Genomic DNA, 18017 nt, shown 5'->3' on the forward strand with positions numbered 1-18017 from the left:
CGGTACCTTTTACCGAAGACAAAAAAATATCATAATTTCTTTTGATTCTATGAGTGTTTTTAGATCAAAATTAGTTTCATCTCTTGATCATAGGAGTTAACATTTTATTTATAATTAAAATAGTTACAAATAGTTTTTATTTTCCAAAAAAAAAGAATAACCAAAATAAAAAATACAAAGATAATAATTTTCTAAAATAAAAATCAAAATAAAGATTACAAAAATAATAATTAGTTATCTAGTTTTCCTATTACAAAGATAATAACTAGAGATAAAAGATCTTCCTTTTTGTTAACAAATTTTAAACCAGATATAAAATTTAAGTCTAATTTTTATATTCATAAACTTTAGATTTACTTTTGAACGTTTAATATTTATATTTGATTATCACATCAGAATCCAAACAACTAGGATGACAAAGGGGACAAGATACGTTTCGAACAAAGAAACGTGGTTTCATTAACAAAGCCCAAATTAAGTCAATTTCTAAATGTAAAAAAGTTTGGTGCCTGGTCTAAGCTAGATCTAGAACAGGTGACCAAATAGAAAATAGCATCATTACAATGGCTAAAGGATTTTTTGTGTTTAACCCCTCTTTTTTCTTGCATTTCTATTCAACTTCTCTATACTAATAATCTTAGTATAAGATAAGTAATGATAAAAATACGTGCTAATAGCTCTCAAGAAGCATTAGATTAAATTATCTTCTTTTTGTGGTACAAAATAAGTTTAACTCGATTTAACTATTAAAACATTGAATTTTCACTATCAATGTAACAAAAATATCCTACTTTTGCCTGAACCAACTCCACCCATTAAGATCAAAGTTTTGAACTCCAATTTCTTTCCCTCCCTTTCGCCTAAAACCATGGTGTATCTCTTCTTATGCTACAAAATATCACTCATGTCAGAGCTAATTTCCACACTCATCTTCCCCTTTGCCACAACAATGGGGCCTCTCTTCACGCTCTGCAAACTCCTCAAAACTCCATTCCCTTTTCTTAGGGTACAACGGGACATGACACAACCCTTTACTCTCTCATTTTGTTCACATAAATCAAAGCATTTCTCATAATTAGTGGATGTGTATACTCCACCGGTTAGCAAAAATATAAAGCTCAAAAGTCCCCATACAGAAAAAATGAAAAAATATCCAAAACTATACTTACTCTATCCAAAAATTTTCAGCCAAAAATTTCCTAAAGTGCTGCACTTAAAAATAAAAAAAAAATCCTAGATTTTTGTTCTTTTTAAGATTTTGATTTCTTACTGTAGCATTACCGAAGCCAGCACAGTTGGTCTCCTCTGCCACGACACTACCAGTTTGCTGCCACGTGTACATGAACATCTTGGCCGCAAAAAATATCCTTCGTATTTTCTCCTTTCTTTCTCTTCTAATCTCCCCACTTCTTAAACCCTGTTCCTCTGCTTCTTGGTGTCCCAAACCTCTTCTTCTTTCTCAATTTCAAGTGGGGCTATCTTAATTTGTTAAAGTTTAACTTTTTTTAACTCTGATTTTACCTTAATTTTATTATTTTCTGAAGAATAGAGGCTAGAGTTTGATACCCTTTTGGGGAGGGAGTGTTTTCTGAGGGAAAGATAGTGGAGGAGGCGAAACTGGAATTGGGTTTGGGGTAGACAGGATGAAGATTCAGTGCAACGTTTGTGAGGCTGCGGAGGCCAAGGTTCTGTGTTGTGCTGATGAGGCTGCTCTGTGTTGGCAGTGTGATGAAAAGGTTCATGCGGCTAACAAGCTTGCCAGCAAGCACCAGAGAGTTCCTCTTTCTACCTCTTCCTCTCATATGCCCAAATGTGACATTTGCCAGGTGTGTTGCTTTTGTGGTTTTTATTTTGTTTTAGTTTGGTAGAAGGGGGTAGGGGGGTTTCTGTTCTTTGGAATCAGTTTCTTGTGCTTAATACTTGGGGGAGGTTTTGGGTTTGATCAAATCACTGTCTTTGATTCTGTTTGAGGTTTATGTGGGGATTGCAATTGCTGTTTCTGCTGATTTTCGACTCAGTATATGAGATGCTAATTATGCTTGTTCTCTGTCCTTGATGGAATTACAAACAAAGCTCAGAGATTGATATCTTCTACCGTGATAAGGGTTTTAAGGTTGAGGTTTAGTGAAAAATCTATTCTTCCAGGTTTTGTTAATGTTTTTTTCTTTTCTTTTCTTTCAAATTTGATTAAATTGAATATAAATGTATTATGTATCCATTGAGGGTCAGTTTGGTTGTTTGGTTAGGATGAAGAAAAGTAGAAGTTATAATATCTTATTTAGTATTTTGTTTGTTGAGTTGCTGGAATAGGATAAGCTTAACTTGTTTGTTTATCATATCTTGTTTACTTGTTGAAAAGTTATCCTAAAGAGGAATTGGTTTAGGAATAAATAGGATAGCATAAAGAAAATTTCCCTCTTTTCATCCCACTATCACTAACTCTACCACAATTATTGTTGAGGGTTGCCACTACTTTTATTACCACCATGATCACAACCACCACTATTTTCGTTACCACCATCATCTTTGCTGCCACCATGTAGGCCATTGCAATAGTTTTCACTACTATCACCACCGCTACAACCACCGCCATAACCACCACCACCACCGTGATTACCACTTCAACGTTGAACACTATTCACCATTTGTGCATTACTGAGACCACAATCAGTTTTGTCGTTGTCGCCATCACGACCATCACCATTGTCCATTGTCATTGTTGTCTTTGCCTCATCATTACCATTACTGTCGCTGTCAGTGGCCCCACTGCTACCAGCACCGACCCCGTCACTACCATTACCTTTTGTAATGATATTTTTCATTTACATACAATTTATGCTGCTATTTTCTAGTTATCTAGTGTGCATCAGACACTTGATAGGATGATAGCTTATCATGATCATGTCCTTTTCTACAGTATCCCGTTCTCTTATTTACTCTTTTTTAGCCTACTTTGACCACCAAATGAGTCATAATTTCGTTTGAGAACATTCACAAGAATAAGTTCTTTTAATTGACAATTTACATTTTGAGGGTTTATATTAAATTATGATTTTATTCTTATTGAAAAAAAGTCTGTTTGGTTTGATAAATGTTATTGTTACAGGAAAAATTGGCTTGTACATAAAGAAATATATGTTACTGAAATCATCGTCAGTCAACATTTAATCATATCCTTATTTTGTTGTTTTGTCTTGGTTCAGTTTAAATGAATTAAAACTGGTTTCTGTTTTAGATTAGCTTGTGATGATGGTAGAGTCTGCTACCCTTTACAGGAAGCATTAGGATATTTTTTCTGTCTAGAGGATCGGGCTCTGTTCTGCAGAAAATGTGATTTGGCAATACATACAGCAAATGCTTATGTCTCTGGTCATCAGAGATTTCTTCTCACCGGTGTAAGAGTAGGCCTTGAAGCTACGGAGCCTGGTGCATCCTCATCGTCTTTGAAGTCAGATTCTGGGGAGAAAATTTCTGATACAAAGTCGTCTTCTATCTCTAGAAAGGTTTCCACAGAGCCTCAGAACTCAGATTACAATGAAATGTTACCTAACGAAGGTGGAGGAGTTGGGGGATTTCCACCAGCTAAGGAGTCTTTTGGTGGTGGTTCTACAGTTGGAAATATCTCACAGTGGACAATAGATGAATTTATTGGCCTAAACGAGTTCAGTCAGAATTATGATTACATGGAAGGATCAACAAGGGTATGTTTGGCATAACCTATTGTATTCCCTGCTCATTGGTTTGGTAGAGTTTCCATCTTTAAAGGTTTGACTTTTTTTACTAGGTTAGCATTCCAGAGCTTAGATTCATCTTTGGTCATAGATAAATTATGTGTGGTAGTGCTCTTAACATGTGCTGGTGAAAATAGAACAGGGATGGGGCCAATCATGTCTGCCAAAGGTATATGCTCTATTAACATGTTGGTCACATCACCAAACAACTGGCAAATATAGTATAGCTTTTACAAATATGTTGCATATTTGTGGTCAGAAAAGGTTACATTCAGTAGACTTCAAGCATTGGAATCTGACAGATTGATTGATTGAAGTGAATTTCCGTTTCTTTCTCTCCCATATTTGTAGATCCATTTTAACATTTGAAATATTGACCTTTCAGAAGTGCAATACACAGTTGGCTTTCACTTGAAACACAATTCCTAAAGATTAATAAAAATCAACATCTTAGAGGTTATACAAAGAGCTATTACCATGACACTAATGGTGATCAATTAACAAAAAACACTATTGAGTACTTAAAAACATGATATTGTTTGATGAGAATGTGGAAAGGAATCATTGTACATAATTTACTGATAGACACATATCCAACAAATTTTTTAAACTTTATTAAAACTCTTTTTGCCCTTGTGACTATTCTCATTCAATTGATTATGTTCACGTTCCTTGGACTTTGAGTGTTTACAATGTACTGATAATTAGGCAAAATACCTTAGGTATACATCATGAGTTTTTGCCTAACTTTCATCAACTTTCCATTTAGATTGCACTTTGATTGTGTTATAGTCTTATCTCTATGGTTGTATGGTTGTGTAATTTTCTTTTTCACCTCTTCCTTTCTTGATGAGTATGTGCAGGCTGACAGTGGTAAGTTAGGGGATTCTGATTCTCCGGTTTTAAGATCCGGTGACGAGGAAATGGAGGAGGAGGAGGAGGACTATTTGGAACATGTTCCAGATTCTTCATGGACAGTTCCACAGATCCCTTCACCACCAACAGCTTCTGGGTTACACTGGCCAAAACACCTTCAGTATTCATCTGATAGTCTTGTGTTTGTTCCAGACATAAGTTTTTCTCACATGCAACATTCTCAGATCAGTAGTATTGTTTCTAGACGCCGGAGGCACCTTTAATAATGTTTTACTCTTTGCCAATAACTTAGAGACATTGATTCCATTGTTTTCTGGTATGATTCGAAGTTCTCACACGTTGCACTGAAGCTTCATTTCATCAGCTACATGTTTCTATTCTTGGCTGTCTCAGTTTCTTCTCTAACTCCCTGCATGTGCATGTCATTGGAATTTGTCTACCGAAGCATCAACAAATAATCGGAGTGTAGAAGGCTTTCTACTATTGAGTTTGGTATTTGTAACATTCTCATTTCTGCTCGAGTCTTATACAGATGCACTATTGGATTATTAGAGAGATCTGATTCAATATTGGTTTGTTGTGACAAGAGTTTTCTCCTTCACCAAATTTCTTGTGACAATATATATATATATATATATATATATATATATATATATATCGAATTAACTTGTTTGTTACCTTTGTCAGCTTGATTTTATATGAAGTTATTTAAATTTTCGTTTACATTTATGTTACTTTAAATAAATGTTTATATATTTAATCTTCTGTTAAAATTTAATGCAGCAATGTTGGGATAAAGCAATTTTGGGTAATTTTTGTGTTAGATAAAAAAATGTTAATTTTACTGATTATTTGTTATTGGAATGAAACAATCAAGTAAACGTTGTATTTTAAATTTGTTGTGACAGGAATTAATTTTTGAAAACATTTTAATTCAAAGAAGTTCTTTAAACGTACAATTAAGGGTATGGTAAAAAGCATGGAGTTTCTTGAGTGATATTATTGATTAAAAGCCAAGAATAATTGAAGACGGGAGTGATATTAATGATTAAAAGACGAATATTATTAAATAGTTTAAACTATATAAATTATGTCTGAATCATTAATTAGTTTAAGATAATGTTGATGCACGTGTAATGTGCTTCTTATAAGTCTTAATTATTATTATTATTATTATTATTATTTTCATAAAGTTTGAGAAAGACTTATGGTTGAGTTAGATAAGAACTTAGAAGTCATTATTTGTGGAAAGTGATGCCTTGTCTGTTTATAAACTCTTTTCATTGCTCATTGCAAATTGGTGATAAAGGTTTTTCAAGTTTGTCACGAGTCGCCCACTACATGACAAACTCTTGGATTTGTGTATTACTTCATTTTGAAAAAAAAAAAAAAACTTTAATTTTGTATACATAAACAATATTAAAAAATATAAATTGAAGAAAGTACTTACAAATGTTATATTATTTAAATAACTAAAATGCAGCACATTCGTAATTTAACTTTCAAGAAAAATAATATCATTTAAAATTAGCTTAAATTCATTTTTATCGTATTATTAAAGTTAATTATCATATTCAAAATATTATTATCTTTTTAAAAGCTTAAAATTTTATTAGGATTTTAATTTTAAAAGACATATTAAAGAATTAAAAGAAAAAAAATTATTTAAAAATTCTTGTTCAAGTGAAATTATTAAATATATCAATATATATATATATATATATATATATATATATATATATATATATATATATATATATATATATATATATATATATATAATTATTGTAAAATTAATTATATTTATAGATGTTCAACTCTTTTACAAATATATTTTGAATTTTACCTAAAACTTTTTAGTTTAGATGTTTCAACTCTTCGTTTTTTCAAAATCAAATGAGATGTACTTGTAAAATATGCTTTAACGATCATCATATGATATTAAATGTTATTTTAACAAAAATGTAATTAATTTATCTCAAAATATATTTATATCGTTTTTATGAACTTTTACTTAAGCGAACATGATTCACATAACTATTTATCTTGATTAACTTTAGTTAATCATTATCTTAACTTAAATACATTTTGTCACTATTAATAACAAAATTAATATAATGTTGTTATGATTGAGTACACTTAGGTTAAATACATCTTAATCCAAATGACCAATATATTCTCGAACGTGTATTTTATATATATATATATATATATATATATATATATATATATATATATATATATATATATATATATATATATATATATTAATTAAATTTCTTTTGAAGAAAAAATAAAAAATATAACGCATTGAAATATGTTGAAGTCCAAGTAGTAGAGAGTATCTTTTTCTTTTCTGATCTTATTACTTGTTTTTTTCTTTTTTATTTGGTGTAGTGATCCATGTGAAAGAGAGAAAAAGGAAGAATGAAACAAAAAGACTAATGAAAGAGCTGAAATTGAATGTGCGCAGTGGTGAATCTGAGTGTAGAGGACCTACAAGAACGATATTCCTTTAGAAATAATAATTGCAAGGTCATTGGTATGATAACGTTATTTCACCTAAAAAATCTTCTTAGATAAATGCTGATACTACACACCCTACATGTCTCAGAACAAAAAAATCCATAGAAAATTATAGCCACACATTATTGTTATTCTTATATTGAATTTGAGTGATTGAGAATGAAACAGCAAGACAAATAATGTGCTAGCTGTACAAATCATCTTCCACATAAGTAGAGCAAAAAGTAACTAATTAATCATGGAAACCCTTTGTGTCTTGATTCATCTCTCCATGCACGTTGAAATGCTTATTAATAATGGTTTAGAAGTTTTCCATCGAATTTATAATATATAACTTGTTGCAAATATCATTTTACAAGTCAGTTTTGTGAAGTTGAGTTAAATTCAAAATTTTCTTCTTAACATATTTAGAATTTATTTTAATTATAAGTCTCACGTCGACTAGAGATAAGATTAATTTATAGGATAATGATATTTAGACAACATTTTTTTGACAACATTTGAACTTTGATTATGTGTCAATTTGTGATTGGTCAAAAATTACTCCACATTAGTGTTTATGATTATTATTATTGATTGTGAAGTAATTTTTGACCAATCACAGATTGACACATAATTAATATTCAAATGTTGTCTAAATATCATTATCCTAATTTATAATATATAAATAGGTATAACCTTTAACTTTAGGTCATTTATTTATCACTTAGTTAATAGTTATTTACATGTAATTAAGTCATATTAAAAGAAGTTTAAATTTTACATAAAAAAATATTCATTGGTATTATTCTTAAAATAATATAACCAAGGTTAATAAAAAATATCTTATTTAAAATATTTAAAATTATTTTTATTTAGTTCATAAACTATTTTACTTACAATTATAAAGCCATGACAATATATTTTGAGATAATAAGCGATATTGCATGTAAATTACGTGCCAAATATGAACAAAATTTTAAATTTTTTTAAAAATCATAAACACTAAAATCAATTAAAAAAAATTAGAAAAATTAAGTTCAAGATTGAGTATATGTATTTAGACTAAAATACAACTCAAAAGTTAACTTAATAATTAGAACATTAAGCTCATGTCATTGAATGATCAAATAATAGACCTCACGTTTAATATTTATTGAACTTGTGACTCTAAAATATTGTAAATAAGATTAATTCTGTTCCATAGACTTGTTTTATTATAAATATATTTAAAAAAAATAGCTGTCATGCATAGAGTATTACAGTTTGTATTTGGAATATTAAGGAATTGAAATAAATTGGAAAGTGAGAGGTGAGATTTTAAACACATAGACCTGGAGGCTATAAAATCTTGATAAATTTTCATGGTGGATATGGCTGACTGGACGAGTTTCCTATCCATAATCAATAATGTTTAGGATTCTTTGACAAAGACAACCCCAATCATGATATGGACCTTACTAATGCAGTGTAATATCTTACAACTTGTGCATAAAATTGTACTTTCATTCAGATAATGGCTAAATTTTCTAGAAATATAAAATTAGGTTAAGGAATACTGCATATTGTTGTACGGAAACAAAGAAGATATTGCCTATTTCTATATCCAGATTGGCGAAAATTATTTTCATTCAAGAAGAATATGTTTACTGTGCGATTAGAAAGGAAAAGTGTACAAAAAAAAAAATTAAGAAATGAGGTTAAAGATGAGTTATTCCAGTAAACGTAGCAGTTTAGATATATAGTCTTTCAAATTTAAAATATATGAATATAAATATAATCATTTAAATTATCAACAAATAAACTTCAATCCTTGTAAAGCTTCTGCACCATATTTTCTTATATACAAAATATAATCATCGCAAATCACACAGAATAAATAAATTATTGAAATAAATTTTTAATTTAAGAAAATATACAAGGAAATATTGTAGTTAGCAAACAAAAAACAATCTAATTTCATATAGTTATAAATTTAGACACATGAAAAATTAAGGTGTTGTACAATTTTTCTCGGCGATCTTGATCGATCCATCTCAAACTTTGATTAAGACTAGTCAATTTTGATCTTTGAACCTAGGTTAAGCTTGTTGCGACCTTTTTCTAGAGTTATTCCGTCTTGACCTTTGGTCTCAACACAACTTATCTCGACATTTGAATCCAACCCTACTTACCTTGACCCTCGGCCTATGTCAATCTTTTTTTATCCTCGTGTAGGCTGGCTCATCTCGATTTTGGTCTGTGATGAACTCTCTTGAGCTTTAGCTCAAGTTATCTTGTATCGACCTTCGGCCTAGCCTATTTGACTCAGCCTTCTTCCAGACTTCAGGTCGACAATAACTTTTGTTTGAGTTGATTCAATTTAACTTTTAATACAGGCTGACTCGACTCAAATTTAAATCCGAATGGGCTTAGACTGACCTTCAAAACGAGAAGACTTGGTTAAATCTTTGACTTAGACTGAAAATGTTATTTTAAAGAGTTAATTAAAATTTTGTAGTTGGTCAAACTCATTTTTTTAACCCTAACCTTAACCGTTTTTGAGAGAAGACTTTGGAAGTGGAGAATTCTTTTATCCTCTTTTGATAATCTTATAAAATGAAACTTATTGAAAGGTGGATTAAGACTTACTCATAGGTTATGGATCAAATTTTGACAATCGTAAATAACATAAATTCAATGAGAGGATTTATGTATCTTGCAGTATTTAATGGGCAGCTTGTAAGTTGCTAGTAATTGTTTTAAACATTAGTTAATTGATGAAATAATGGGATTAAATGTTCTCAAGCTAATTTGATATTGATGTTGTGAATTATTTTGTCTATTATATTTGCTTAAATTATATTTATAAGATCGTGAAGAGGTGCTTGAACGGCTTTAGCTGGGGCAAGTGAATTGGCTGAAATTCTAAGTTTACAATATGATTGGACATTAGTAACTTGACTTACCTTCTGGTTTGCTGCAATTTGTCATATGATCCTGGGACTTGAACTGCAACAAGAAGGATATATATTTTGAACATCTACTCTATAATGCTAAGTGAGACTATATGACTGCTTGCTTTTGTAAGTGGATGTTTGTTTTGTCAATTGATAGGTGACCTGCTTTTAAGAACACAGCTAAGTAGTCGCCCTATTGTGATTAGTTGGATTTAAGGTACAACATTGGGTGAATAATCCTTTTGGTATGTTTTTTTAATTCACTAAATAGCAAAATTGGGGGCGTGTTCATCCTATACAATAGAAACTTATAAATTACTTGTATCAACAATTGCTACCAACGTTAATTAGTAAAACAAGTAGCAACTGCCAAGATGAAATGGCAGGTAAGATTAAAAAGTGACACTAATAGTTGCTTTAATAATACATACAAAAAGTCCACTAAGATATAGCAAGAGAAGATAATTCAACTCTTAAATAGCAGTGTTGGTGGAGGTAATGCACACAACGTGCACTTAGTTAGTATAACTCAGCATTAAAAGAAATATTGCACACAAGAATGCAATGTGTGACATCCTGAGGCTCTTGATAAAGTAGAAGAGTCCATCTCCGAAATTACCTATACAACTAAAGTCTAAACTACTCAACCAAGGACTGTATTTGAAATGCTCCAAAATGAGCGCTATAAAAGACAGAAATATTCAAGAGAGAACGGTTAAATTTCTTGATAGTAAGCTGGATCAAGAAAAGGAAGTTCACACCTACATTTTGAAAGAACCACAGCTTCTCGTACATTAGACTTGACTTGAATCGTGGCAACAGCTTAATTGAGTTTCCTGGTTCAATTGCCACTGCTATTAAGCTTTGTAATAACCAAAGTCATCTGAGTATGACCACTGATCAGAAGGACAGTCTTCTGTCCATGTTAATGTGATTGAGCTTCTCAAAAACTCATCAACTTTAAGAACACCAGATCTGGAGTGCTTGCTGCATGAAGACGGCTATGATGCTGCCCATTAATATATTGATGACATTGACTGCGTCATTGTTGAGCTGCAAAATATAGAAAATAATCATAAATAACTGGTGAAAAAGTACATCTGCATACTGCTACCAGCTATACAAGTTAAGCTGGTGAATGTAAAAAAATGAAATCCAGATTTGAGCACGCAAGCTCAAGCATTCTGTTTGAATTTGGACCAACATTTAATCTTATTAGCAAATTGGTATTCAAGAAATCCATAATTCGGAATAAAATAGAACACATGTACGCAAATTTAATGGGCAAGACGGACTTTTGACATGGATCTAAAAATAAAATATCAGTGCTTTTGTTAACCTACCCATTTAAATCCTTCCTTCTCTTGAAGTGCAGCACCAATTACACTCTCGCCAAGATTAGCAATCTGAGCAGCTAGTACACATATAATTGCTTCATGTGAACCAACCTGTTTAACAATCAAAACGCAGAAGCAAGTCAGAAAAAGAATTTAAATTCATAAAGTCATCACCAAGTGGCCGTAAAAGAATAACTACATACGTAAAGATTCTTCTATACTAACTTTGCAGTAGAGGTGATTTAAATGTGAGTCAAGCTATGTTCCCTGAACTTGTAGGGCCAATGGTGTTTAGTCGCATAATTTGCACTAAATTTCACATTTTATTCCTATGATAAAGTTCCAATTAAAAAACATAAGAAGGCATTCACATAGTTCTGCTCCTATAATTTATATTCTATCCCTCACAAAAACCCAAACAGCAAAATGTAAAATTATTAAAGTGGTTTATTTCCTTTTTCATTCCCTTTCTCAAATCAAATTGCTTTCTCTATTAAACCAAACCTAGGCGCCTAGGATCACTTTCCCAATTTCATAGTCATGTCTAAAACCCTGCTGCAGATCTAACAGTAAAACTATGTTTAATGTTATATGTCAAATGAATCCCATTTAACTAGTTCAAATTTATGAAACAACAAATGAGAGAAAAGTATTCATTAGAAGGATGCACGGCTAAATTTCAGGAAAAGTATCTTAACTCTTTGTTGATATGTTGCATTTCATACTATTATTAGGTATCATTTTAGATAGGAAGGATCGCATTAATTCATGTTTCGGACTTGGCTTTGTAAATTTGGTGGATCCCATCTTTCCTTTTGTGAGTATTTATATGTGCAGTATATCCTAGTCGTCCTTTTTCCTGCTATAGCAATTTCAGAATTTGACAGGACCTGCTAAACACTACTACGATTTATGCTTTTGTGTTCAATGATTAGAAAGCTGATGTGTTCATACTAAACCTACCACTCACTTTAAAATAATTTAAAAACAAAATTAATATCATGCTATTAAATCCCTCTAAGATGTTCTTTCAACAAATGAGTGCAACACCAACATCTTTCAAACACAAATCAACTGGCATAGAAAGGCACTACCACCTTAAAAAGACCTAATGCAACCATTATTACTATTAGCCTTGCAAAAGTTAGAACTTTACCTCACACAAAACCCTAACACCGCCACAACAGATCCTAAAAAGTTTGCCCTTAATTCAACCAAATTCCATTTCCATAAGTTTGTATATTTAACCTTATAATGACATAGTATTTACTATTTCAAAATCAATTTACTAGCAGTTCAGACTCTAAACAGCTTCCTGAATGCCAAAAACAGTAATATTGTAGGTTTTACAAGCCATCGAGGGGATGACATGAGAAGCCTACAGGCTATCATGAAGCAAATTATAAGAACGCAATTCAAAATTAATGTGATAGAAGCTCTAAAAAATTATAAATTACCCTGTATATACTCAGAAAACACTACATTGCTCAAATAATCAAAATTGAGGTAAGTGGTTAATTATAGTAGAGTTTGTGATCTAGAGATAAGTGGTTGTTTATTTCTCTGGCATTAAAGATAGAGATGAATTGTTTCAATCCCAAAGTGAGTTGGTTGCTTAGGTTTGGGAAGCCTACTCTCTATTTAGTATTACTGTTTAAGAATTTGTGATTAGTATAGATGTTAAGAGACGGAAATTACTGAAGTACCTCACCCACGAGAAAACTGATAAAAGCAAGAACTACGGAAGCTACAATTCCTGCCAAGGTTCCTTCAACGCTAACAGCCCCTTCTGTGCCTCTTGGAACTACCTTAAATGTCGTAACTAGGTACCTGGATATTATGCCAGAAAATGTTTAGAATTGATAATCATAATTCACATTTCACGTTAAGAAATTCAGAACAAAAGTACTAGTAGTGGCAATAAAAAAAAATGTACAAAAATATATTACATCTGGTTATGTTATAGATTGAATTCACAATACAATAGATATTGCCAGCATAATCCATGCACCACAACATATGGGTTACACCAGGGTAGCTTCCAGTTGGAAAATTTATCACCAGAAATTACAGAACAGTTTAGAAGATCTCTGCATCAATAGGGAATCATGATTCTTTGAGGGGTTTCCTCAGTTCATGGCACAAAACTAATATTAGGGGAAGGGGGCAAGGTTCCAAGGTTTTAAAAAACAGTTTGCAATTGCAACTTTAAGTTCAACTGCAATGTTATGGTTTTTGGAGTCTCTTGTTATCACATTGCATCCACAATCGTGGCCACACCAACTGCATTCATCCACAATTTTCCACAATATCAAGATAGCAGCAAAACAGTATTTGCAATTTCAAACCCTGGGGTTCTTTAAAAGCTAAAATATGAAAATGCATAACAATTCTTCATAGGTATAGATTGATAATAAAATGACACAAACAACATACACAGAGTTTACTACTCACGTTGTTTTTCCATATGCCTTCCCAATCTCACTTGAGACAGTGTCACTCAACTTGGTACAGAAACTGGCAACAAAACCGAGCCTCCAAAGCCGAGAAAATGTCTCTCCCCCAACACCAAAAATAGTAAGGAAAGCGCAAATGCAACCAGCAGCACTAGATCCAATAACACTACCGGGACCCCTTCTTCCTCTTCTTTTCTCAGCAACCCCCTGAGCCACTTTCTGCGCCATTTTGACCTTTGTAGCAGCTGTACCCTAACAAACCCCAAATAAATCAAATTCAAAGAACACAGCCTCAAACCCCAGCTGCAAAAGAAAGGGAATTCTCACGCCCATTCTCGAAATTGCACAGAACTCCATGAATAAACAATCCCTCTTCTCTAAAAAAAGTTCATCATTTTCGCCATACACTAATCTAGAAAAACCTCCACACCCACCTTCAGAATCGCATATAATTCCACGCAAAACCATGTTTTCCCTCAAAACTAATCTCTTTCAGATCAAGTTAAGGAACAACTTGATCTCCCACATTATTTGATCTCCGCAGTTGTCATTCTCAAAATAAGGAAAAACCACCACCCAATTTCACATCACAGTTCAACTAATACCAAAATTTGATCTCAACATTCATCACTCTCAAAGACCCCACATTCCCCACCCTAGAATAAAAATCCACACCACTCCCCAAACCCCAACTTTAAACTGAGAAAAACACCACTTTCAAAACAAGCTTAGCAAGAGAGAAAAGTGAACTCACAATAACAAAGTATACAGCAACAAGAAAGAACCCAGGGGGGCCAAACGCGCGCCAAGTAAGCGTTCCGAGCAGAAAAGCGGCAACGATGCCGGAGAGAGACAGCCCAGTGACCAAAATCGGAGAACCCAAAAGAAATATCATGGCATTGCTGAAAAGCGCAGAGTGCCATGTGGCGGGAGACGATTGGACGAGGGAAATTGCCCCTCCAATGGCATCTTGGATGGACGAGACGTGCATGGCGCGAGGGAAAGAGCGAAGAGGACGAGAGTTGTGAAGTAGAGTAGTGGGTTTTGGAAAGGAAGAAGAGGGTTTGAGGTGGGAAGAAGAAGAAGAAGAAGAAGAAGAAAAAGTAAAAGAAAAGGAAGGTACTGGGAAGGTTTGGAGAGTTGAAAAGGCCATAAATTTGTATTGTGTGAGATGGCGTGAATGGGAATTGAAAATGGAAAATGAGAGAGGGTTACCCCATGTTACTGATTCCATGGGGGTGGTTGCGTGTTGGGAAGTCTCTTCAGTACACACCACCAACAATCACGGTGGCAAGTGCCAATGAATGCATATCATAGTAATTTTACTCAAATGAACAATATTTTATGAAAAAAATATTTAGCTATAATAATATACCATATAATCATATTCATTATTTTTTTTTTCAATATTCTTATTCATTAAAAAGATAGTTCTTTCCGAAATAGATAAGGTGTAAGAGTGTAGAAAATTGTCTTAAAATTAATAATATGTTTTAAATAATAAAATTAATGAAACTCGATTATTTTAATATTAAAAGTTTAAAGTATAAATAGAATTTTTATAAACATGGTTGATTATCTTAAATCATATCATTTTTTTAAACTTATTTTCTTTATAGCTCTCTCACTCCTTTCTACAATTTTTAACTACCTATGCAATTGTTTGGATATATGAGACGAGCTCTCCCCTTCTATCCGAGCAGTTTCTCAAATAGAGTGAATCAGTTTTGTGCTTCTTTTCTTAGTTTGCATGTTTTTTTGGGCATGTGAATTATTCTAATTTACATAAGCGGTCTGAGCTTTCAATAAAGGTCAATCAATGGCCCTAATGGCGTGTGTTGATCATGTTTGTGTTGTTCATAGGAGCAGCTAAAGCTTTTTGAGCATTCTCTTTTGCAAAAAATTTGACGATAAGCGCTACCTCTAAGCACCAATGTGTATGTTATGTTTTTCTTATGTTGTGAATTATTTGAGATTGATTTATTATGGTTCTTATTTATCTTTCAAATGTACAATGATGTTATATTGAAGAATAATATGATTTGAAATGTTGTCGAGAGAATTTCAAGGAGAAATTTTGTGATATGATAAAGTTTTGTGTATGCATTAACATATGAGAGGTTAGAAAAGAGGTATCATGAACTCTAATAACTATTCATGCTCAAATAAAGTAGAATGAGTTATGTAGTGAGAGTCACAAGAGGTCTTAGCCACTAAACAATTGGTCCTAGGTGCGAAGGAGACTAACCTTATAGATAGTAAAGTGATAACCCCTTTGTTTATGAATCTATAAAGCATAAGACTACTATAAGTGTATGTCTACGTTGAAGCCCTATGTTAAAGGCATGAATGCAAATAATTAAGTTTAGTGTAAACTGTTTGTGTGAATGTATGAATTTGTTGTATGTTTGACATGTGTAGTTGATAAATCAAGTATATTATGAATCTTTAAATCAAACATTTTGTACCTTAGCTTACCCTTTCCTCTGTTTTTGTTTCTCTTTGTTTAATGATCACCTTAATGGTATGAGCAGATGGAAATGTTCTAGTTGATCATGTTTAGGGTAAAGGCGATGCATCAATATAGTTTAGGATAAACCCTTATGTATATAATCCTTTTCTTTTGGGAAAATTCTAGTTTCAATTACTTTATGTATATAACTTTTTATACTCAATACTTGTTCTTATGTATGATAATAATATAGTAGTTGCATATTTGTTTTCTTTTACTTGTTGGTTATCATGTATATAATTTTGTATTTAATATTTTTACACTGTTAAATGAGATGTTACATTTTTTTATATTAGAGTAGATGTTCCTTAGGGAACCTGTACGTTAATTAAGGTGTACTTAGTTTCTGTTTTGTGCTATAAGTTATGTTTGGTTAATATGTTAGATTCTTTGAGTTAGACTGATGACTTTTATTTGTGTAGGCAGAGTTATGGCACCTAGGCTAGGTCACCTCTTCCTCCCCCTCCAACCTTGGATATACCCAATCTAGCAAGGGAAATCGAGTCCATGGTAGTACCCTCCAGCAGTAAAGTGTTGCCATGATGGAAGATGAGTTGACTAAGTTTGTAAATCAATGTTCTCATACTCGGCCATAAAGACAAGATTTTACAATTTTATTGAAGTTGCATGTCAAACACATATTAACATTTAATATACTTGAATTTGTCATGTGTTAGGCGATGGACTTGTAGGAAAAAATGCTTACAAAATATCATACCGCAATTTCCTGAGGCGTGTAAATCACTGTCCTTAAGGACTTATCCGCGGTGTATTGCGCAAGTCCCCAGGATACAACAGGAACTTCTCAGAGAAATGTCTGAGGATCTCAGAACTAACAAGAAACTCTACTCTAATAGAGTTTATACCCAGGATAATGAGAAGAGAATGAGAAAGACTGAGGTCATTTGGAATGGGAAAGTGCTCTCTATTTATAGAGCTAGGAAAGAATAAAATAAATTAAAATAGATAAGTTGACTGTTTCAACCCATAAAATTTGACTGTTTCAGCACTTAAAGATTTGACTGTTGTTAATTAATAAAATATTAACGTTGCACAACTTTCAATTGCAATAAAATAATAATATTTTACAACAAGACTAACTTAGCCTCTGAATTAATGCTCTTATATGCACTCTGTCATAAAGACAAGACCTCACAACTTTATTGGGTTGCATGCCAAACACATCTTAGGTTTTAGTACACTTGAATATAATATGTCTTGGGAGATTGATTGACTCAATATCTGAATCAATGTTCTCATATGCACTCTGCCACAAACACAAGATTTCACATTTTAGCTTTTAGTACACTATATGATGATTATATGATGTGTCTTCGGAGATGGGCTAACTCAGTATCTAAATCAATATTTTCACATGCACTTTGCCATAAAGATAAAACTTCACAACTTTATTAGCATTATGTGCCACAAACATCTTAGTACACTTAACAAAGACAAACTTAACAATTTTATTGCATGCAACCTAACCTCACAAACCCTAAGATACTTTTCCTATAAATACCAACACCTTACAAAAGACTTCAATCACAACCTATCACAATTAGAGTTGTCATTTTTGTTAACCCTAAGGCCAGCCTTGGCCTTTTATATAATCAGCCCCTTTTTTTTACCCACATCTGAGGGGGTTTTCTAAAGCCCCC

General features: G+C 32.3%; 2 protein-coding genes across 3 annotated transcripts; one reads left to right on the plus strand and one right to left on the minus strand.

The window, feature by feature from the left end:
* Window positions 1-1344: 1344 nt before the first annotated feature.
* Window positions 1345-5193, plus strand: LOC106779546 (B-box zinc finger protein 22). 2 transcript variants are annotated; one of them, XM_014667667.2, is made up of 3 exons: window positions 1345-1826; window positions 3276-3701; window positions 4595-5193. In XM_014667667.2, the coding sequence occupies exons 1-3, from the start codon at window positions 1644-1646 to the stop codon at window positions 4868-4870; spliced, it is 885 nt and encodes a 294-aa protein (XP_014523153.1). In that variant the 5' UTR covers window positions 1345-1643; the 3' UTR covers window positions 4871-5193. The 2 variants fall into 2 exon arrangements, with proteins under 2 accessions (XP_014523153.1, XP_022632333.1); XM_022776612.1 differs by having other exon boundaries at window positions 1716-1826; window positions 3236-3701.
* Window positions 5194-10498: 5305 nt separating this feature from the next.
* LOC106779545 (protein VTE6, chloroplastic) lies at window positions 10499-15140 on the minus strand. Its single transcript, XM_014667665.2, has 5 exons — window positions 14599-15140; window positions 13843-14096; window positions 13095-13218; window positions 11395-11499; window positions 10499-11104 (listed from the first exon to the last, which is right to left on the minus strand). The coding sequence occupies exons 1-5, from the start codon at window positions 15076-15078 to the stop codon at window positions 11012-11014; spliced, it is 1056 nt and encodes a 351-aa protein (XP_014523151.1). The 5' UTR covers window positions 15079-15140; the 3' UTR covers window positions 10499-11011.
* Between the last annotated feature and the right edge of the window lie 2877 nt (window positions 15141-18017).

This window comes from Vigna radiata, unplaced genomic scaffold (assembly GCF_000741045.1).
Source record: "Vigna radiata var. radiata cultivar VC1973A unplaced genomic scaffold, Vradiata_ver6 scaffold_364, whole genome shotgun sequence".
Classification (NCBI taxonomy): Eukaryota; Viridiplantae; Streptophyta; class Magnoliopsida; order Fabales; family Fabaceae; genus Vigna; species Vigna radiata.